Genomic DNA, 14,218 nt, shown 5'->3' on the forward strand with positions numbered 1-14,218 from the left:
GTGTCTACAAGGCCATTTTTGGGCCCAGGCATATTCGAATTTTGCCCTTCTAAATTGTCCTACTGTATTGCATGCACAAAAACTTTGACCGAAGGTGAGATTTTGTGGGTACAAAAAAGAGGTAAGTAAATCACAAATAAAGTTTGCTGTTTTCAAAATGAGCTTAAAAACTGAAAAAATTCCATTTCTGTTTTTGAAAACATGTGTTAACTAAACATATATATAAAAGAATTTAAAATGACAGAAATTCAATCGTCACTTTAAAATCGTTTATAAAAAACAAAGGATTAAGTCAGGATGCTTTTAGGTAGTTTTCAAATGAAAAGTGTTTTGTTTTCTCAATCATTTCCTTTCTTATATATATTTTGAGTTGAAATTTTTACAGTGTTCATTACGTTCAAATATATCAAAATCTACTGGCACATCGTTGAACACAAGCCTTCGATAATTATGGTACTGTCTATAAATTGCATTTTAAATCAATTTAGATATTATTGAATGAAAAACCTTTACGATAATTTTGAAACCATGAATAAATAAAACTAAAAACACAAAAAAGATAAGTTGAAATATTTAAGCTTCATTTAATGTTTACCAGATGTAAATATTTGTTGAAAAAACAGTAGTGATTTCTGAATCAACATCATCATATTTGTAAATACATCTGTCAAATTCTTTATTGTATATTCAAACCCTTTAGCTACACGTCCAGTGGAAACATATGCGACAGTTTGACATCGTGCCGCCAATAACTCTGAGGGAGTATGGGAGCATTCCTTTGTAATGCTTAAATGGTCTCTTCTCGACAGTTCTGTAGAGTGCCTTGGAGATATTGACAATATCTGAGCGACTATCCCTAGGTAAACGTCATCTACACCAATATATCTGACGTAAGGAAACGCCATTTTGATTTTTTTGCTGACGTCATAAGAAATGACATAAGCCCCTCCCGCTAGGTATGGTGGATACGATCTAAAGGGGTACACTTTAGGATCGACAAACCACGAAGATCCTACATTCCTATACGGTTGTGCCCGCCTTACAAGGTTTCCAATGAATAAATCTGTGTGATTCTTTCCGGACTGGTATAGAAATTGAACCAGTTTATCCCATCTTACAAAATAGTCATCATCTAGAAATACCAACAATCGTGCCTCAGAGCAATACTGAGTGGCCCAGTTAAATCCCATAATAGTTTTGAAGGTATTGTTAGAGTAGGCATCAACAAAGTTTTCCTGTATCAGATCCCCGTATGTTTCATTTTCCTGAGTAATCCTGTCTTTATAATTGTCTCCAAGTCCTAACATAAATACGAGTTTAACACTTGATCGTGTAGCTTTTCTTGCCATTTTTCTTATAACAACTCTTTGGTCGATGCTTCCCACAAACGATTTCACTAACACCAGTGTATAAGGCTGTCTTGAATGTGTAAAATTGCAAGGTGATGGGGAGTAATAATATATGTAGGGGTGAGGGTTCACTTGTTGTCGAGGAAGTGGGATATTATTATTTAAATGTTTTTCTACAACCTCCCTGATGTCAAAGGTCAGGGGATAGGTATATTCCTTCGCGTTAAATCTACTATGGTCGTTTTTTCTAGGATGAATATTGTTTTTATTGACGTTTTTGATATTGATATATAATAAATACACAAGAAATATTCCTAATAAAATACAATATAACCGTTTTCTCTTGGGTACCGATGGAAACATTATGACTTTTCCCATATACATTACTCAGTTATCCCATCAATGTTATATATGTGTCCTTAAAATATTGTTAAACAAACAAATAAACAAAAACGAACAATTATTTATGTTCGGAAATGCAGCTGATCAAATGACATGTGTGATTTACATGTACAAAGGGTATATGCAGCAAAACCTTAGAATCATGTCGTCTGTATACGGTAAAACATTGGTACGACGCATGTTGCTTATATATACAGATAAACCTCAATAGTATGTCATTTGATTTTATAAAGTAAACTTTGATATCATTCCCCTCGTTTTATTTGCCTTCGTATTTATCACCATTATAGTTTTATTTTTCCTTTTCCTAGGTTTTTTTTCTACTTTCCTGTATACGTTTCCCTCCATATATCGTCAAATGATCCTTATATATAATACCAAACCTTTTAATGTAACTGAGAAGAACGTCTGATTTATACAGAGTCCTGCAGTCCATTTGGGTCTCTGAATAAATAATTCATAAGATATCCGGGTTGGGAACCCATTTTTCTAACTTTGATGATTTTCTATGCGAAAAATGTTGAGTCCGAGTCGTTGATAAGTGTGCCGTTGGTTAGTGAGTATGTCGTCAAACTCCCTTTATAATGCCAAATCTTGTAATGTTGCTTAGAAGAACGTCTGGTTTATACAGAGTCCAGGTTTATATAGGATACAATTTAGATGAAGTTTCTTGTAAACGTTCAAATCTTCAGAAATCATCTTTGTCGCCGACACATCAGCCACTCAGTCAAATTAAAAAACAGGAATATATAGTTTCCTTGTGTAGATCTGTCACCTTTCTCGAGTTGTTATTCCATGTTGTCGGCAAGTAAATCCAACCGTTAAAGAAATCTGTCCTACAATACAAATAATACATATAATTTATTTGAATAACTATTTCATGGTAAATAACTAGCTTTATATTGAAGCACGAAATTATTTTTCATATTTCTATTTCCCCAAACTAGCTACTATAAACTTGTTGGCGGAAAGATTATGTGTTTGTTAATGTTCCAATAGCGATATGAAAGTTATTCAATACGATATAGTGATAACTTCATATTAACGAAACCTTGAACCACAAACCATAGCGTCAACACACAAGGACAAATATATGATGACACATATTTTCCCTACATGCAAATGTACCCATTGGTTGGATCATAGTCTCGCGGAGATTGGTGATATGTGATATTAAATCGGTGTCACTATTTTTTGAAACATCAGGTCAATATTCACTTTATGATGTCATTTTAATTATAACGTCACACTGTTCTTAGCCAAATTTAGTACTTTCCTCTGTACAATTTTCACACGTGCCGTTTTTTTTAATGATGAAATGTTACTGAGTATCTTTAATAATAATTAAAGACTTTTATTTTGGTGAATTTACCTCAATAAAATTCCATAATTGACCACTATGCCACAGCGTCCAAATGCAAGGATAGAATTAAAATATTCCAAAGCGCCCAGACTAGAGGATAAAACATCCAATTGACTCAACACACAAGGACAACCTGGGTCCAAATACAAGGATAAAATATACTTGTTGTATTCTAAAAGCAATGTCCACTATTTTTAAACAAGTATACGACTACATTTTTGCAAATACCATAACCGAATGATCTGGATGCTAAGAACACTATTTCTATTTCAATATATATAGAGTCCGCACTCCCCAGCATTATTAGAATACATTTTGAAACATAACTCTCTGAAATATGACGAATATGACAGTCTAGTGCTTTTTTTTAAGAAAGGTAACTCTATTTGTATATATATATATATATATTATGATTACCTTTGTTGGTCTTAGCCTTTGTTTCCAAAACTGCATGTTGATGTTCATTTTGCCCTTGTATGTTGGATCATTAAGTATACATAATGCACTTGTCTTGCATAACCTGGAATCTGAAACTGTAAATTGTTTTTTAAGATCGCCCGACTACTGTGAACGGCCGTTAGGTGTACGTATAGGTTACGTTTGGGTTAAAACACCACCTGCATTGTAAAATATCTATTGTTGTCTGTCACGTGGCGTCACTATTGTGTCTAAGTGTAACGTCAATTGTTGATCATTATCACGACCTACGACACAGATATAAGGACATTTTATCACAAGTCTACCTTGACACAGATATAAGGACATTTTATCACAAGTCTACCTAAGACACTACATTTTTTCATTATTGTTTTGTGTATTCGATGATGTATTGACATAAGTTAATCTTATCATACACTTGTTCCAAAAGATATTTTCCGAAAATTCCGTATTTATCATAGCGTTAAGTTAACAGTGCTTGAAAACTTTAGTCTTGTTAGTTGTAACGGTTTATTGTTTGGTATGGTTTTGTTACAAAAAAAGTATGAAGGTATTTTATCATTTAATTCTTGTCATTGAAGAAGAAACTATACTAAGTTCGAATATTATGTGAAACAAAAATAATGATCACAACGATATATAAAATATCATAACTTGATTTTAGAATTAACTTTATACCTAGGAGGTTCCTCACTTTGATTGAAAAGCTGTTATCTCGATGAATCAAAACAACTATGATATCCAAATCTGTATTGTGTTATTTTTGGAGATATTGTATTTTGAATTATTGATCGTTTATAGCTAACAGATCTGATAGAGCTTCAATTTAAAAAGGAGCTTTTTTATAATGTTCAAGATGGAACGGTTCATGTCAATGAGCAATGTCAAACAGTTGCCTTTTGCATGAACATGATTACTTAATGTTGCCGTAAACAATGCAAACAACAACATATAGGTGCACATATCATAATAGAAAATAACGACGATATTGGTAATAAAGGAATTCATGGTTCAGTAGTTTTCATATTGGGTCGATACTGGTTGACTTAAAAAAAATAAAAATCTAGAAATACTTTAATATCAAATGCTTATATGAAGTTATATCTAAACGGTATTTTGGATAATACAAATGCTTTCCTTTTATCTGGTTTTCCATGATTTTATTTCTACATGACGCTGAACGATTCGTACATAGCATAGATAAGAGGGTGACATGATCAAAGTTGACATACTTATGCTAATTTTCAAGAAAGTTGTAGTCATATTAATATTCATTAATATTGTAACAAAATCAATTGCTGAATGACATATATCCAGGATAGACAGATAACCTGCTTGTCCACCAGAGTTACATCCCTTGCGTAGCATGTAGCCACAGTACTTACATTCAATAAAGACACGAACGAGATACAAATTAGTGTATGTTTTATTTTTACCTGTTTATTAAATAACTACAGCAATTTTTAAACAATGCTACTTTTTATAAATCTGGTATTATTCTTAATTACAATAAGAACTTGAGCCCTATCCCTTTGACTATTCAGTATCAATACAATATGTTTGAATGGTAAAACAAAACTTAATTACAATGATAAGACAAAATACGTATCTACACAGTTATGGGTTATCTCTAAAGAACGAGGTCTGGTTCCTCCTATCAAAATGTGGATCATGGCTCGGTATTACCATTAGTTTACTCGCTACTATTCCAAGATACAGATCAACATTAGGGCAGTATTTGACAAATGGAAATACAACATGGAAAGACCTGACGATGTTAAATGACATGACGTAATTTGAACCAATCACAGACGGCGGAACGTGATCAAAAGGATAATCTCCCTCGCTCACATACAAAGGTGAGCCTTGTCGTCTATCGGGATTCCTTTCATCAACAACGTGACCAAGAAATACACCATTATTATTGTTTTTAGTTTTAATGAGTTTCTTCATAAATGCAGTTATCATGTCGATATCTACATTGATATTTCCATCAAGAAATATAACGAAATCAGTGCTTTTGCAATATTGCACAATCCATGCGAAGGATGATACTGTTTTAATGGTATCAAAGAATTTGTCTTTCACTGCAGAGACCTGTATTATGTCACCATAATTCTTACTTTCAGCATTTACGTCTTTCTGATGGATATCCTCTGATCCTAGTACGAATACTTGTCTGACGGTTCCTATATCCGTATATTTCCACATCTCCCGAATGGCTGACCGCTGCTCTGTGTCGGTAGGATCAGACCAGATGACTACAAGAATATGGGCCGCGTCGTGCCCTTTCGTCGTAAACTTACATTGAGTCGCATTGTGTACAAGAGGTAGTAACTTTCTGTTGGTTGGTGTTTGAGGTATCTCTTCGCAATGAAGAATTTTTCGCTTCACAAGTCGTCTTAAATTAATATTTAGAGGATACGAGAGTAACTGTCTAGAAATGTTTTTACCTGCTAATGCAAATAATGATAATGGATTTGCAGGATCAAGATAAGGATCATAAGTCTGTTGTACTGACAAAATCCTTGCAACATTGCCTAGGTAACCATTTATATCATTGTCACTATTTTTAATATAGGGGAAAATAATTTGAAACTTTTTTGATACATCACGTGACACAAGGTTAACGTTGGAGAAGGCAGCCTTTGTCACAGCAGTGTTACCAATGAACCCCGATTTATTAGGTGGTAATGATGGTACAAGATCACCACGAAATAAAGGTGATGGTTTAAGAGTCACTAAGTCTCTTATGTACTCGAATAATATGTCTGATCTTACTTGAAGCGTCTCGTTAACGCTGAGGATAACGTCGGCTTTAGAACAATGTTTAACGGCCCAGTTGTATCCCATTATCAACTTTAGAGTACTGTTCTTGTAGGAGTCATGGAAATCCTCCTGTAGAATATCTCTATGCCTGTCACTCTCTTCCTCAATCACATATTGGTCGTCCTCTAGAAACCCCAGCAGGAACACTAGACGTGTATTTGGATCCTTCAGTTCTCCCCAAGTCCGTCTAATTATCTTTCTATAATAATAATTTCCGGGCCGCGAGTACATCAGAATTACGATTTTAGAACGGTTTCCGTGGAAATTGCAGTCACTTGGCAAGGAAATCGGTTTATACGGATGTGGGTTCGTTGGTGGGAAGGGTGAACCGCCGATTCGGATATTTTCTAGGACAGTAGTTATGTTCAAATCTGTCAAAGATTTCCTTTTTTCCTCTTGTGCAGTTGTCGTAACGTTCGTAATAGCTTGGAGCTGACTGTGAACCGAAATGGCAAGCGAAGTATCTGACGCTTCTTTTCTACTTGTGTTGCCAAAGCTGTTAACATTAGTAGAACAAAGACTTTCTGACTGTCCTCCGAATAAATGGCAATCCACTACAGGGCGTCTATCTTTCCTGTTATCGGGAATCTGCTCCAGTAAAGAAAAGTTCATCTTGTAGATGCATTCAAGGGTTGCAAACACCATCAGGATACCGATCATTTTCACAATAACGCTTCTCCTGGTGAAAAGAAACAGTACTTGTAACAGTTTGTTTCTGATCGCTTGATAGTGCAACAGGACCAAACCCATGATGGAAGGTTAATACACTTCTGAAATGAGAAATAGACAGACGACCAATTAAATAATGCTGCTGATTTCTATTATAAATTCCTCGTTTAGTCTTTTTTCCAAGATGAAGGGCGGAAGTCTACTCTTTCCTTATAAAATATTTTCGATGAAAATGAAATAGTTCGTTTTCATTTTCGTAGTTTCAGTTTAAAAGATATATCATTGGTAATTCCAAATATGGTACATTTTATGAACAAACCAGATCAAATGAGTAACACATAGTCGCCATAGTCAACACACGTTTCAAATTGTGCTAAATATAGCAATATGTATATATATCATAATGACTCAATACTGTAATAAATCAACCGAAACCACCTGTATTATATCTATGCTAATTTGATGTTAACAGAGATAGCAATTAATGTATACCTATATACATATACTACCGACACCCTACTTAGTATATTTCTTATAATAACACATATTGCTTCTTACCTTTCATACTGGGTCTGGCGAATGAAAATTTCTTACAAGACATAAAATATTTCTTCCACATTTTAAACAAAATATCTATGAAAATCACATATTCTATACAAAAGCATTCAGCGAGTATTGTTAGTCATTGTTCTGTATTTATTTTAATGTAATTAACACTAAACAAAAACCTTTGTTATACATACAAACATTTAAAATGGCGTTTTCAAAGACACAATTATTTAAGACTTATCGTATAAACTATCGCACTTCAAATATTTAGTTAAGTCGGTCAATCAGCTCTTTATTATCAACAATCTATTTGTAAACAAACCCTTTACAGTATTGTCTTTTACGAGTCAGTAAACATTGTAAAATTACTAAGGAACGATAACCAGGTGTCAAATGTCGAATTAAACAGTTTGTTTTGAGGAGTGTCGATACCCTGGGATAGATTTAAATATTTGATTGGAGGATATGACATTTAACAAAACCTTAAGGTACTAAAGAACCAAGTCGAATTTGTATTTGGCAGCCTATATCTAAGCGTAGATCAAGTGTTCACTGGCAGCGGTCCCTAAAATATTGAATTTATACGGACAAATGAAACTGTCGTTAAGGCGACTTTTGGAATTTTGTATTTCTAGGTTTGAAGCAAAGAAAAATATACGCTAGTAGAGGAATGTAGTTTAACTTTTTATACAAAAAATAAGGGGCTTGTAGCCCGTCTTCAAAGGTGCATGAATATATTTTTGTACAACATGTAGTCAATCAAAGTCAATTAAAGTCATTTAAAGTCTTGTAATTGTCAAAATTATTTGGACATTGGATGTAAACTCACATGCAGATGTATTTGTAGATTTGACCTGGATTAACATGCCGATTGTCGTCAATGAAGCAGAAGACGCTTACCCTTCCGAATCACCTGGTCTTATACTTCTTCTTCTGTTTCATTGGTCTCCATGTTAATCTTTCCTTTGATGACACTTACTGTTCTTTTTCGTTTTCTTTTTAATATGATGCAGTTATATCAAATTGTTATTAATGTGTATTGAACAAACAGTTAATTATTGTCATACAGACTTCGACATTGTCGTTCATATTAATGGCTTATTAATTTATTTTACAATTTTGTAAGGACAAATTAACTTATTTGCGATGTGTTAATGTAATTTTAACAATAGCAAGGCCCAACTTTATGTGTTAATAATAAAACTGTCTTTTTCATACACATCTACCTCCGCACAACTATACGTGTTCAAAATAAATAAATTGTAAACAGATTTACCCAATGGCACTTTTCAAAGATGAACGCAACACACAAACACATAGACACACACACACACACACACACACGCACACACACGTGACTGCACCTTTAAAATTTTGATAATAGATTCAGTATGCCATAAACAAGTTATTCTGCATCATACAGCTGTTTCGTAAAAATTCAGCATTAATTCCCAATCACGTTTAAATGTTCGTGATTCATTTTGCAAAAAAAGATGGGTGGTGGGGATGATGAGGTAGTGATGGCAGCGTTTAATTTCATATTGATTTAATACCAGGTGATCATAGAAAATATCCAAATGAATCATTTCCGGAAAGTTAATAACAAAACAGAAAGCCAAGTACGATTCGGTTGACTATTTATTTCATGTTACATCAACAACAGGTAATTTTGATTTGATTTTAACTTTCCTTATTACTGTGATTTTTTTGGGTGTAGTTTTAGTTTTGAGTAGATCCTTTGATGAAATGCATTCTTTTGTAATTATCTTCGCAACAGACGAATCCGGGCACTCGGCCACAGCCTCGAGTTTTGGCGGATCGACAAATATACTGTCTTCCTTGGGTTTTACTTGTAATTTTCGCGCTACAAAACCTAAGTATACGTCACTTCGTCCAAAATATTTCACAAATGGAAATGCAACTTGAAATTTCCAGGCTACGTCTGATGATATAACATAAAACTTTTCATTAAGAAATGGCGGGAACTTTTCCAATGGATACGTTTTCCGTGACAGGAATAACCGTGAATCTAAATCGCGTGTTGGATATGCGTTTTTAACTAACTTTCCTCTAAATATGTCTGATGATTGCTTGCTTGGCAAAACGGTCCTTAAGTATTTTAAAGTTCTGTTGATATCAATATCATATCCTTCCTTCAATACAACGATGAAATCTGCTTGAGCACAGAACTTAGCCGCCCAATTGAACCCCATTATTGTTTTTCGGGTACTGTTCATATAATCGTCCCGGAAGTCCTCCTGAATGACGTCACGATACTTCCGGCTTTCCTCGTCAACTAATGATTGTTTCGAGCGTCCCATCCCTAACAGAAAAACTTTCTTGAAGTTATAGTCTCGATGAATGCCCCACAATTTTCTCAGATACAATCGCTCTTCTACGTTGGACGCTTGCGACTTGACTAAAAGAAGAACGTTTTTTACGTGTTTGTCTGCATGAAGGAAAGAACATCTGTTTGGGCGATGGACGTAGTTGTAGGGATGCGGGTTGATTGGTGGAATGCTAGAGTCTTTGTGACGTAGAAGTTTATCGTTCACTAGTTGCGTCATGTTAACCATCAATGGATAGTTGAATGTTGAGTTATCTGTAAGGAATTTACCATCAGGTAACGGAATGGTTGGTTTCAGAAGAAGTCGGCGTTTCCTATCCGCTATTTGACAATTCCCTGACACAAGCTCTGCTGGGTCGTGCGAACATTCTTTTGCCAATGAAATGTTAGAGAGAGTTGAAAAATGAGCGTCGTATTTTGGGGTTATAGCAAGTTTTTTAGCTACAATTCCTAGATATACATCATCTATTCCTAAATATTTTACGTATGGAAATGCAACTTTAAATTTCCTTGCCACATCTTTGGAAAGCAAATATGCCCCGCCTCCAATATATGGTGGAAAGTGATCGTATGGATATTCATGGAAACTTGTTTTCCATTTTGAATTTTCGTTCCGTTCTGGCTTTGCAGCTATAGCAGTTGATCCGAGATAAACGCCTGTTTTATTCATCTTTTCGATTCCTCTGATGTATTTAATCAAAGCGTGAGGCTGAACGTGATAATCGTCATCTAGAAACAACAACATGTCGGCCTCCCAACAGTTCTTCATTGCCCAGTTGTATGACATAACCGTTTTCAAAGTGTTATTCATGTAGGCGTCTAAGAAATTCTCTTGGACAATATCATTATACTGGCGGACCTCCTCGTCCACCAAGGCCTGATAGGACCCGTTGTAACCTAGCATGAACACGCGCCGTACGTAGGGGTCACGCAAATCCCTCCACATCGCCCTTACCGCCGCCCTTAGCTCCATATTTGACACGGCAGATTTAATAAGCACCAATACCGTTTTCGTGCTGTTGTTATGGTGCGGGAAATGACACTTGGGAGGAGGCTGGATAAAACTGTATGGGTGAGGATTGATCTGGCGATAAGGTATGCGCTGTTTGAACACTATCAGGTTGTTTACAAGACGTTCTAAGTCTATTTCCAACGGATAAGAATAACTGTCGTTGTATGATAAATATTTACGAGATGTTTCGTTAAATTCTTCTTCATCCTCTGGTCCCACAAAGACGGAAGGTAGTTGTATTTCCATATCATCAAATCGTTCATCGTAAAAGCTGTTATCCAAGGCACCGTCTGCTTCTATATCTATCACCGTATCGGTAACGTTATTTTCAGTTTCAACTACTTCTAAAGGTTTCCGAAATTCCTGTTTGATAGCTGTTTTTCCAGTCACTATTATGATATCGGTTTTTTGAATCATGTAAGAAAAATTAAGTAAAAGTCCAAGAAATCCAAACAACAACACAGCAAAGAAGAAGCAAAAAATGCTCTTAATATTTAGTTGTTGTATCAAAAATACATGCGTTATCTTTAACTTGTTGCTGACAAACTTGAACATTTTGCTTCCACTTTAGGTTTTTCCGTCGATACTACTTTGAACACTTATGGTAGAATATTCCATCCAAATAGTCTTTCTGTTCAACATTTTAAAACGTGTTTATGCCGGTATGCATATTCTAATTGTGATAACAACACCGTCATTGAGAAATTCCGGACGTGCATCTACCATCAAGCATTTGGCTACATCTGAAAAACACAATATCATATTTTTGTTAATATATTGATATTCTTACTATTGTATTGGGTATTTGGACCGAGGTCTAATTAATGTATTGCAATACAGTAAACTGTATCGCGATAATTGTATCATAATGTATCTGTTTTTCAGACGATGTTAAATAGTTGTACCTCGCAGTAATTTTAAAGTAAAATGACATATGTGCGGCTTTGTCCAGAGAATAAGATTGATGAAGACTTTGGAAAAGTTTTACGGACGCCATCACGAGATCGTTAGAAAATTATGATTAACAGTATGACAACATATCATTATACTGGGTTGTGTATTGTCTATATTACTGTTGTATATTGATAAACATTTCGACAACATATCGCTATACTGGGTTGTATATGCCCTATAATACTGTTGTATATTGATAAACAGTATGTCAACATATCACTATACTGGGTTGTGTATTGTCTATAGCACTGTTGTATATTGATAAACAGTTTGACAACATATCACTATACTGGGTTGTGTATTCCCTATAATACTGTTGTATATTGATAAACAGTATGTCAACATATCACTATACTGGGTTGTGTATTGTCTATAGCACTGTTGTATATTGATAAACAGTTTGACAACATATGGCTATACTGGGTTGTGTATTCCCTATAATACTGTTGTATGTTGATAAACAGTTTGACAACATATCACTATACTTGATTGTGTATTCCCTATAATACTGTTGTATATTGATAAACAGTATGTCAACATATCACTATACTGGGTTGTGTATTGTCTATATTAATGTTGCATATTGATAAACATTTCGACAACATATCGCTATACTGGGTTGTGTATTCCCTATAATACTGTTGTATATTGATAAACAGTATGTCAACATATCACTATACTGGGTTGTGTATTGTCTATAGCACTGTTGTATATTGATAAACAGTTTGACAACATATCACTATACTGTATTGTGTATTCCCTATACTACTGTTGTATATTGATGAACAGTTTGACAACATATCCCTATACTGGGTTGTGTCTTCCCTATAATACTGTTCTATATTGATAAACAGTATGACAGCATATCACTATAATGGATTGTGTATTCCCTATAATTCTGTTGTATATTGATGAACAGTTTGACAACATTTCACTATACTGAATTGTGTATTTCCTATAGTTCTGTTGTATATTGATGAACAGTTTGACAACATATCACTATACTAGATTGTGTATTTCCTATAGTACTGTTGTATATTGATAAACAGTATGTCAGCATATCACTATACTGGATTGTGTATTCCCTATAATACTGTTGTATATTGATAAACATTTCGACAACATATCACTATACTGGGCTGTGTATTCCATAAAGCACTGTTGTATATTGATAAACATTATGATAACATGTCGGTTTTATATGTATATATATATATACATCTCGTAAACGTTTCAGAGATTACCATAAGAATATGATGGAAATATCAATAGGTTTTTTTTGTATCAGGGTCATTTGTAAAATAAAGCAACGCTAAATCAGTTCCATATGCTTGACCATTTTACCGTATCTCAAAAGGCGGAATCAAATCTATATATATATATATATATATTATAGATGAACGCCGCTGCAGACAATAGTGTTTCAAGATGCTAATATCTTGTACACGGACACTTATATTAAATAATATAATACATATAACATGCAATATAATATATAGTAAAATACAAAAAAAATATCAACACAATATGTTATACAATACAAATTCCATAAACATTGCCGTTTTGCCGCAATGTTGACGGATTTTTTGCATTTTTTGTTTACATGTTCAGAAAAAAAAAATGTTTAATAACGTTTTCTTAAATGTAAATCCTCATCTTACAAACCAAGGACTTTGATCCAATAAACATGGCCATACCCTTCTGTACACAGTTGTACAGCGCCGAGTACTGAATCCCTGTATCGTGTTCCTTCCTCAAACAAACAGTTTAAGAAATCAGACCCGCGTCAATTCAGCTCAACAACAAATCGCTTTGAAACAAACACGAAACACAAATATTAACACATCAAAACTAATTGAAAATACTGATCAGCTGAGAGCATTTACAGTCCTTAAAAAATATTACCACGTGTGTTTAACTTTATAATCTCCTAACATGTTTTACTTACCGGTTTTTATGCTTCGTGACGATGTCCCCTAATTCATTAACGTATAGTTGACAAGCGGTCTGGGCATGTATCTACAAAGTATTCTAATGTACATACATTCCCTGGGTTGTTCCGTCCGCTCACAGATCCTTGTTCAGATTAGTAGGAAGATAAGTGATTAAGATACGTTATATTTATATTTACATCAAAACAATTTAAATTTATCTCCCAACTGATCTCAACAAGACACTGTAATCCGCTGATGATCCACGACCCAGGGTATTGTTACTATAGCCCGATCGTTGGCCGATATTGTATATATATATATATCTGAGTCCCGTTACACAGTATCAATACATGTACAATGGTAGTCCGCCAT

The 14,218-nt window shown here is 34.4% G+C and overlaps 3 protein-coding genes across 4 annotated transcripts; all 3 read right to left on the bottom strand.

The window, feature by feature from the left end:
- Window positions 1-583: 583 nt before the first annotated feature.
- LOC110452238 (beta-1,3-galactosyltransferase brn-like) lies at window positions 584-3,696 on the bottom strand. Its single transcript, XM_021500617.1, has 2 exons — window positions 3,532-3,696; window positions 584-2,587 (listed from the first exon to the last, which is right to left on the bottom strand). Exon 2 carries the CDS (start codon window positions 1,731-1,733, stop codon window positions 585-587), a length of 1,149 nt encoding a protein of 382 aa, XP_021356292.1. The 5' UTR covers window positions 1,734-2,587; window positions 3,532-3,696; the 3' UTR covers window position 584.
- Window positions 3,697-4,981: 1,285 nt separating this feature from the next.
- LOC110452237 lies at window positions 4,982-7,640 on the bottom strand. Its single transcript, XM_021500616.1, has 2 exons — window positions 7,609-7,640; window positions 4,982-7,151 (listed from the first exon to the last, which is right to left on the bottom strand). Exon 2 carries the CDS (start codon window positions 7,129-7,131, stop codon window positions 5,170-5,172), a length of 1,962 nt encoding a protein of 653 aa, XP_021356291.1. The 5' UTR covers window positions 7,132-7,151; window positions 7,609-7,640; the 3' UTR covers window positions 4,982-5,169.
- A 1,593-nt stretch (window positions 7,641-9,233) lies between these two features.
- On the bottom strand, window positions 9,234-14,014 carry LOC110452225. Of its 2 annotated transcripts, none has more exons than XM_021500602.1 (2): window positions 13,861-14,014; window positions 9,234-11,701 (listed from the first exon to the last, which is right to left on the bottom strand). In XM_021500602.1, exon 2 carries the CDS (start codon window positions 11,511-11,513, stop codon window positions 9,243-9,245), a length of 2,271 nt encoding a protein of 756 aa, XP_021356277.1. In that variant the 5' UTR covers window positions 11,514-11,701; window positions 13,861-14,014; the 3' UTR covers window positions 9,234-9,242. The 2 variants fall into 2 exon arrangements, with proteins under 2 accessions (XP_021356277.1, XP_021356278.1); XM_021500603.1 differs by lacking the exon at window positions 13,861-14,014 and adding an exon at window positions 13,610-13,676.
- Between the last annotated feature and the right edge of the window lie 204 nt (window positions 14,015-14,218).

The sequence above is a fragment of the Mizuhopecten yessoensis genome, unplaced genomic scaffold (genome assembly GCF_002113885.1).
Source record: "Mizuhopecten yessoensis strain PY_sf001 unplaced genomic scaffold, ASM211388v2 scaffold6505, whole genome shotgun sequence".
Classification (NCBI taxonomy): domain Eukaryota; kingdom Metazoa; phylum Mollusca; class Bivalvia; order Pectinida; family Pectinidae; genus Mizuhopecten; species Mizuhopecten yessoensis.

Bases quoted from the DNA above. Each gene is read 5' to 3' on its own strand.
- LOC110452238 (XM_021500617.1), bottom strand. From the start codon at position 1,733: ATGTATATGGGAAAAGTCATAATGTTTCCATCGGTACCCAAGAGAAAA.
- LOC110452237 (XM_021500616.1), bottom strand. From the start codon at position 7,131: ATGGGTTTGGTCCTGTTGCACTATCAAGCGATCAGAAACAAACTGTTA.
- LOC110452225 (XM_021500602.1), bottom strand. From the start codon at position 11,513: ATGTTCAAGTTTGTCAGCAACAAGTTAAAGATAACGCATGTATTTTTG.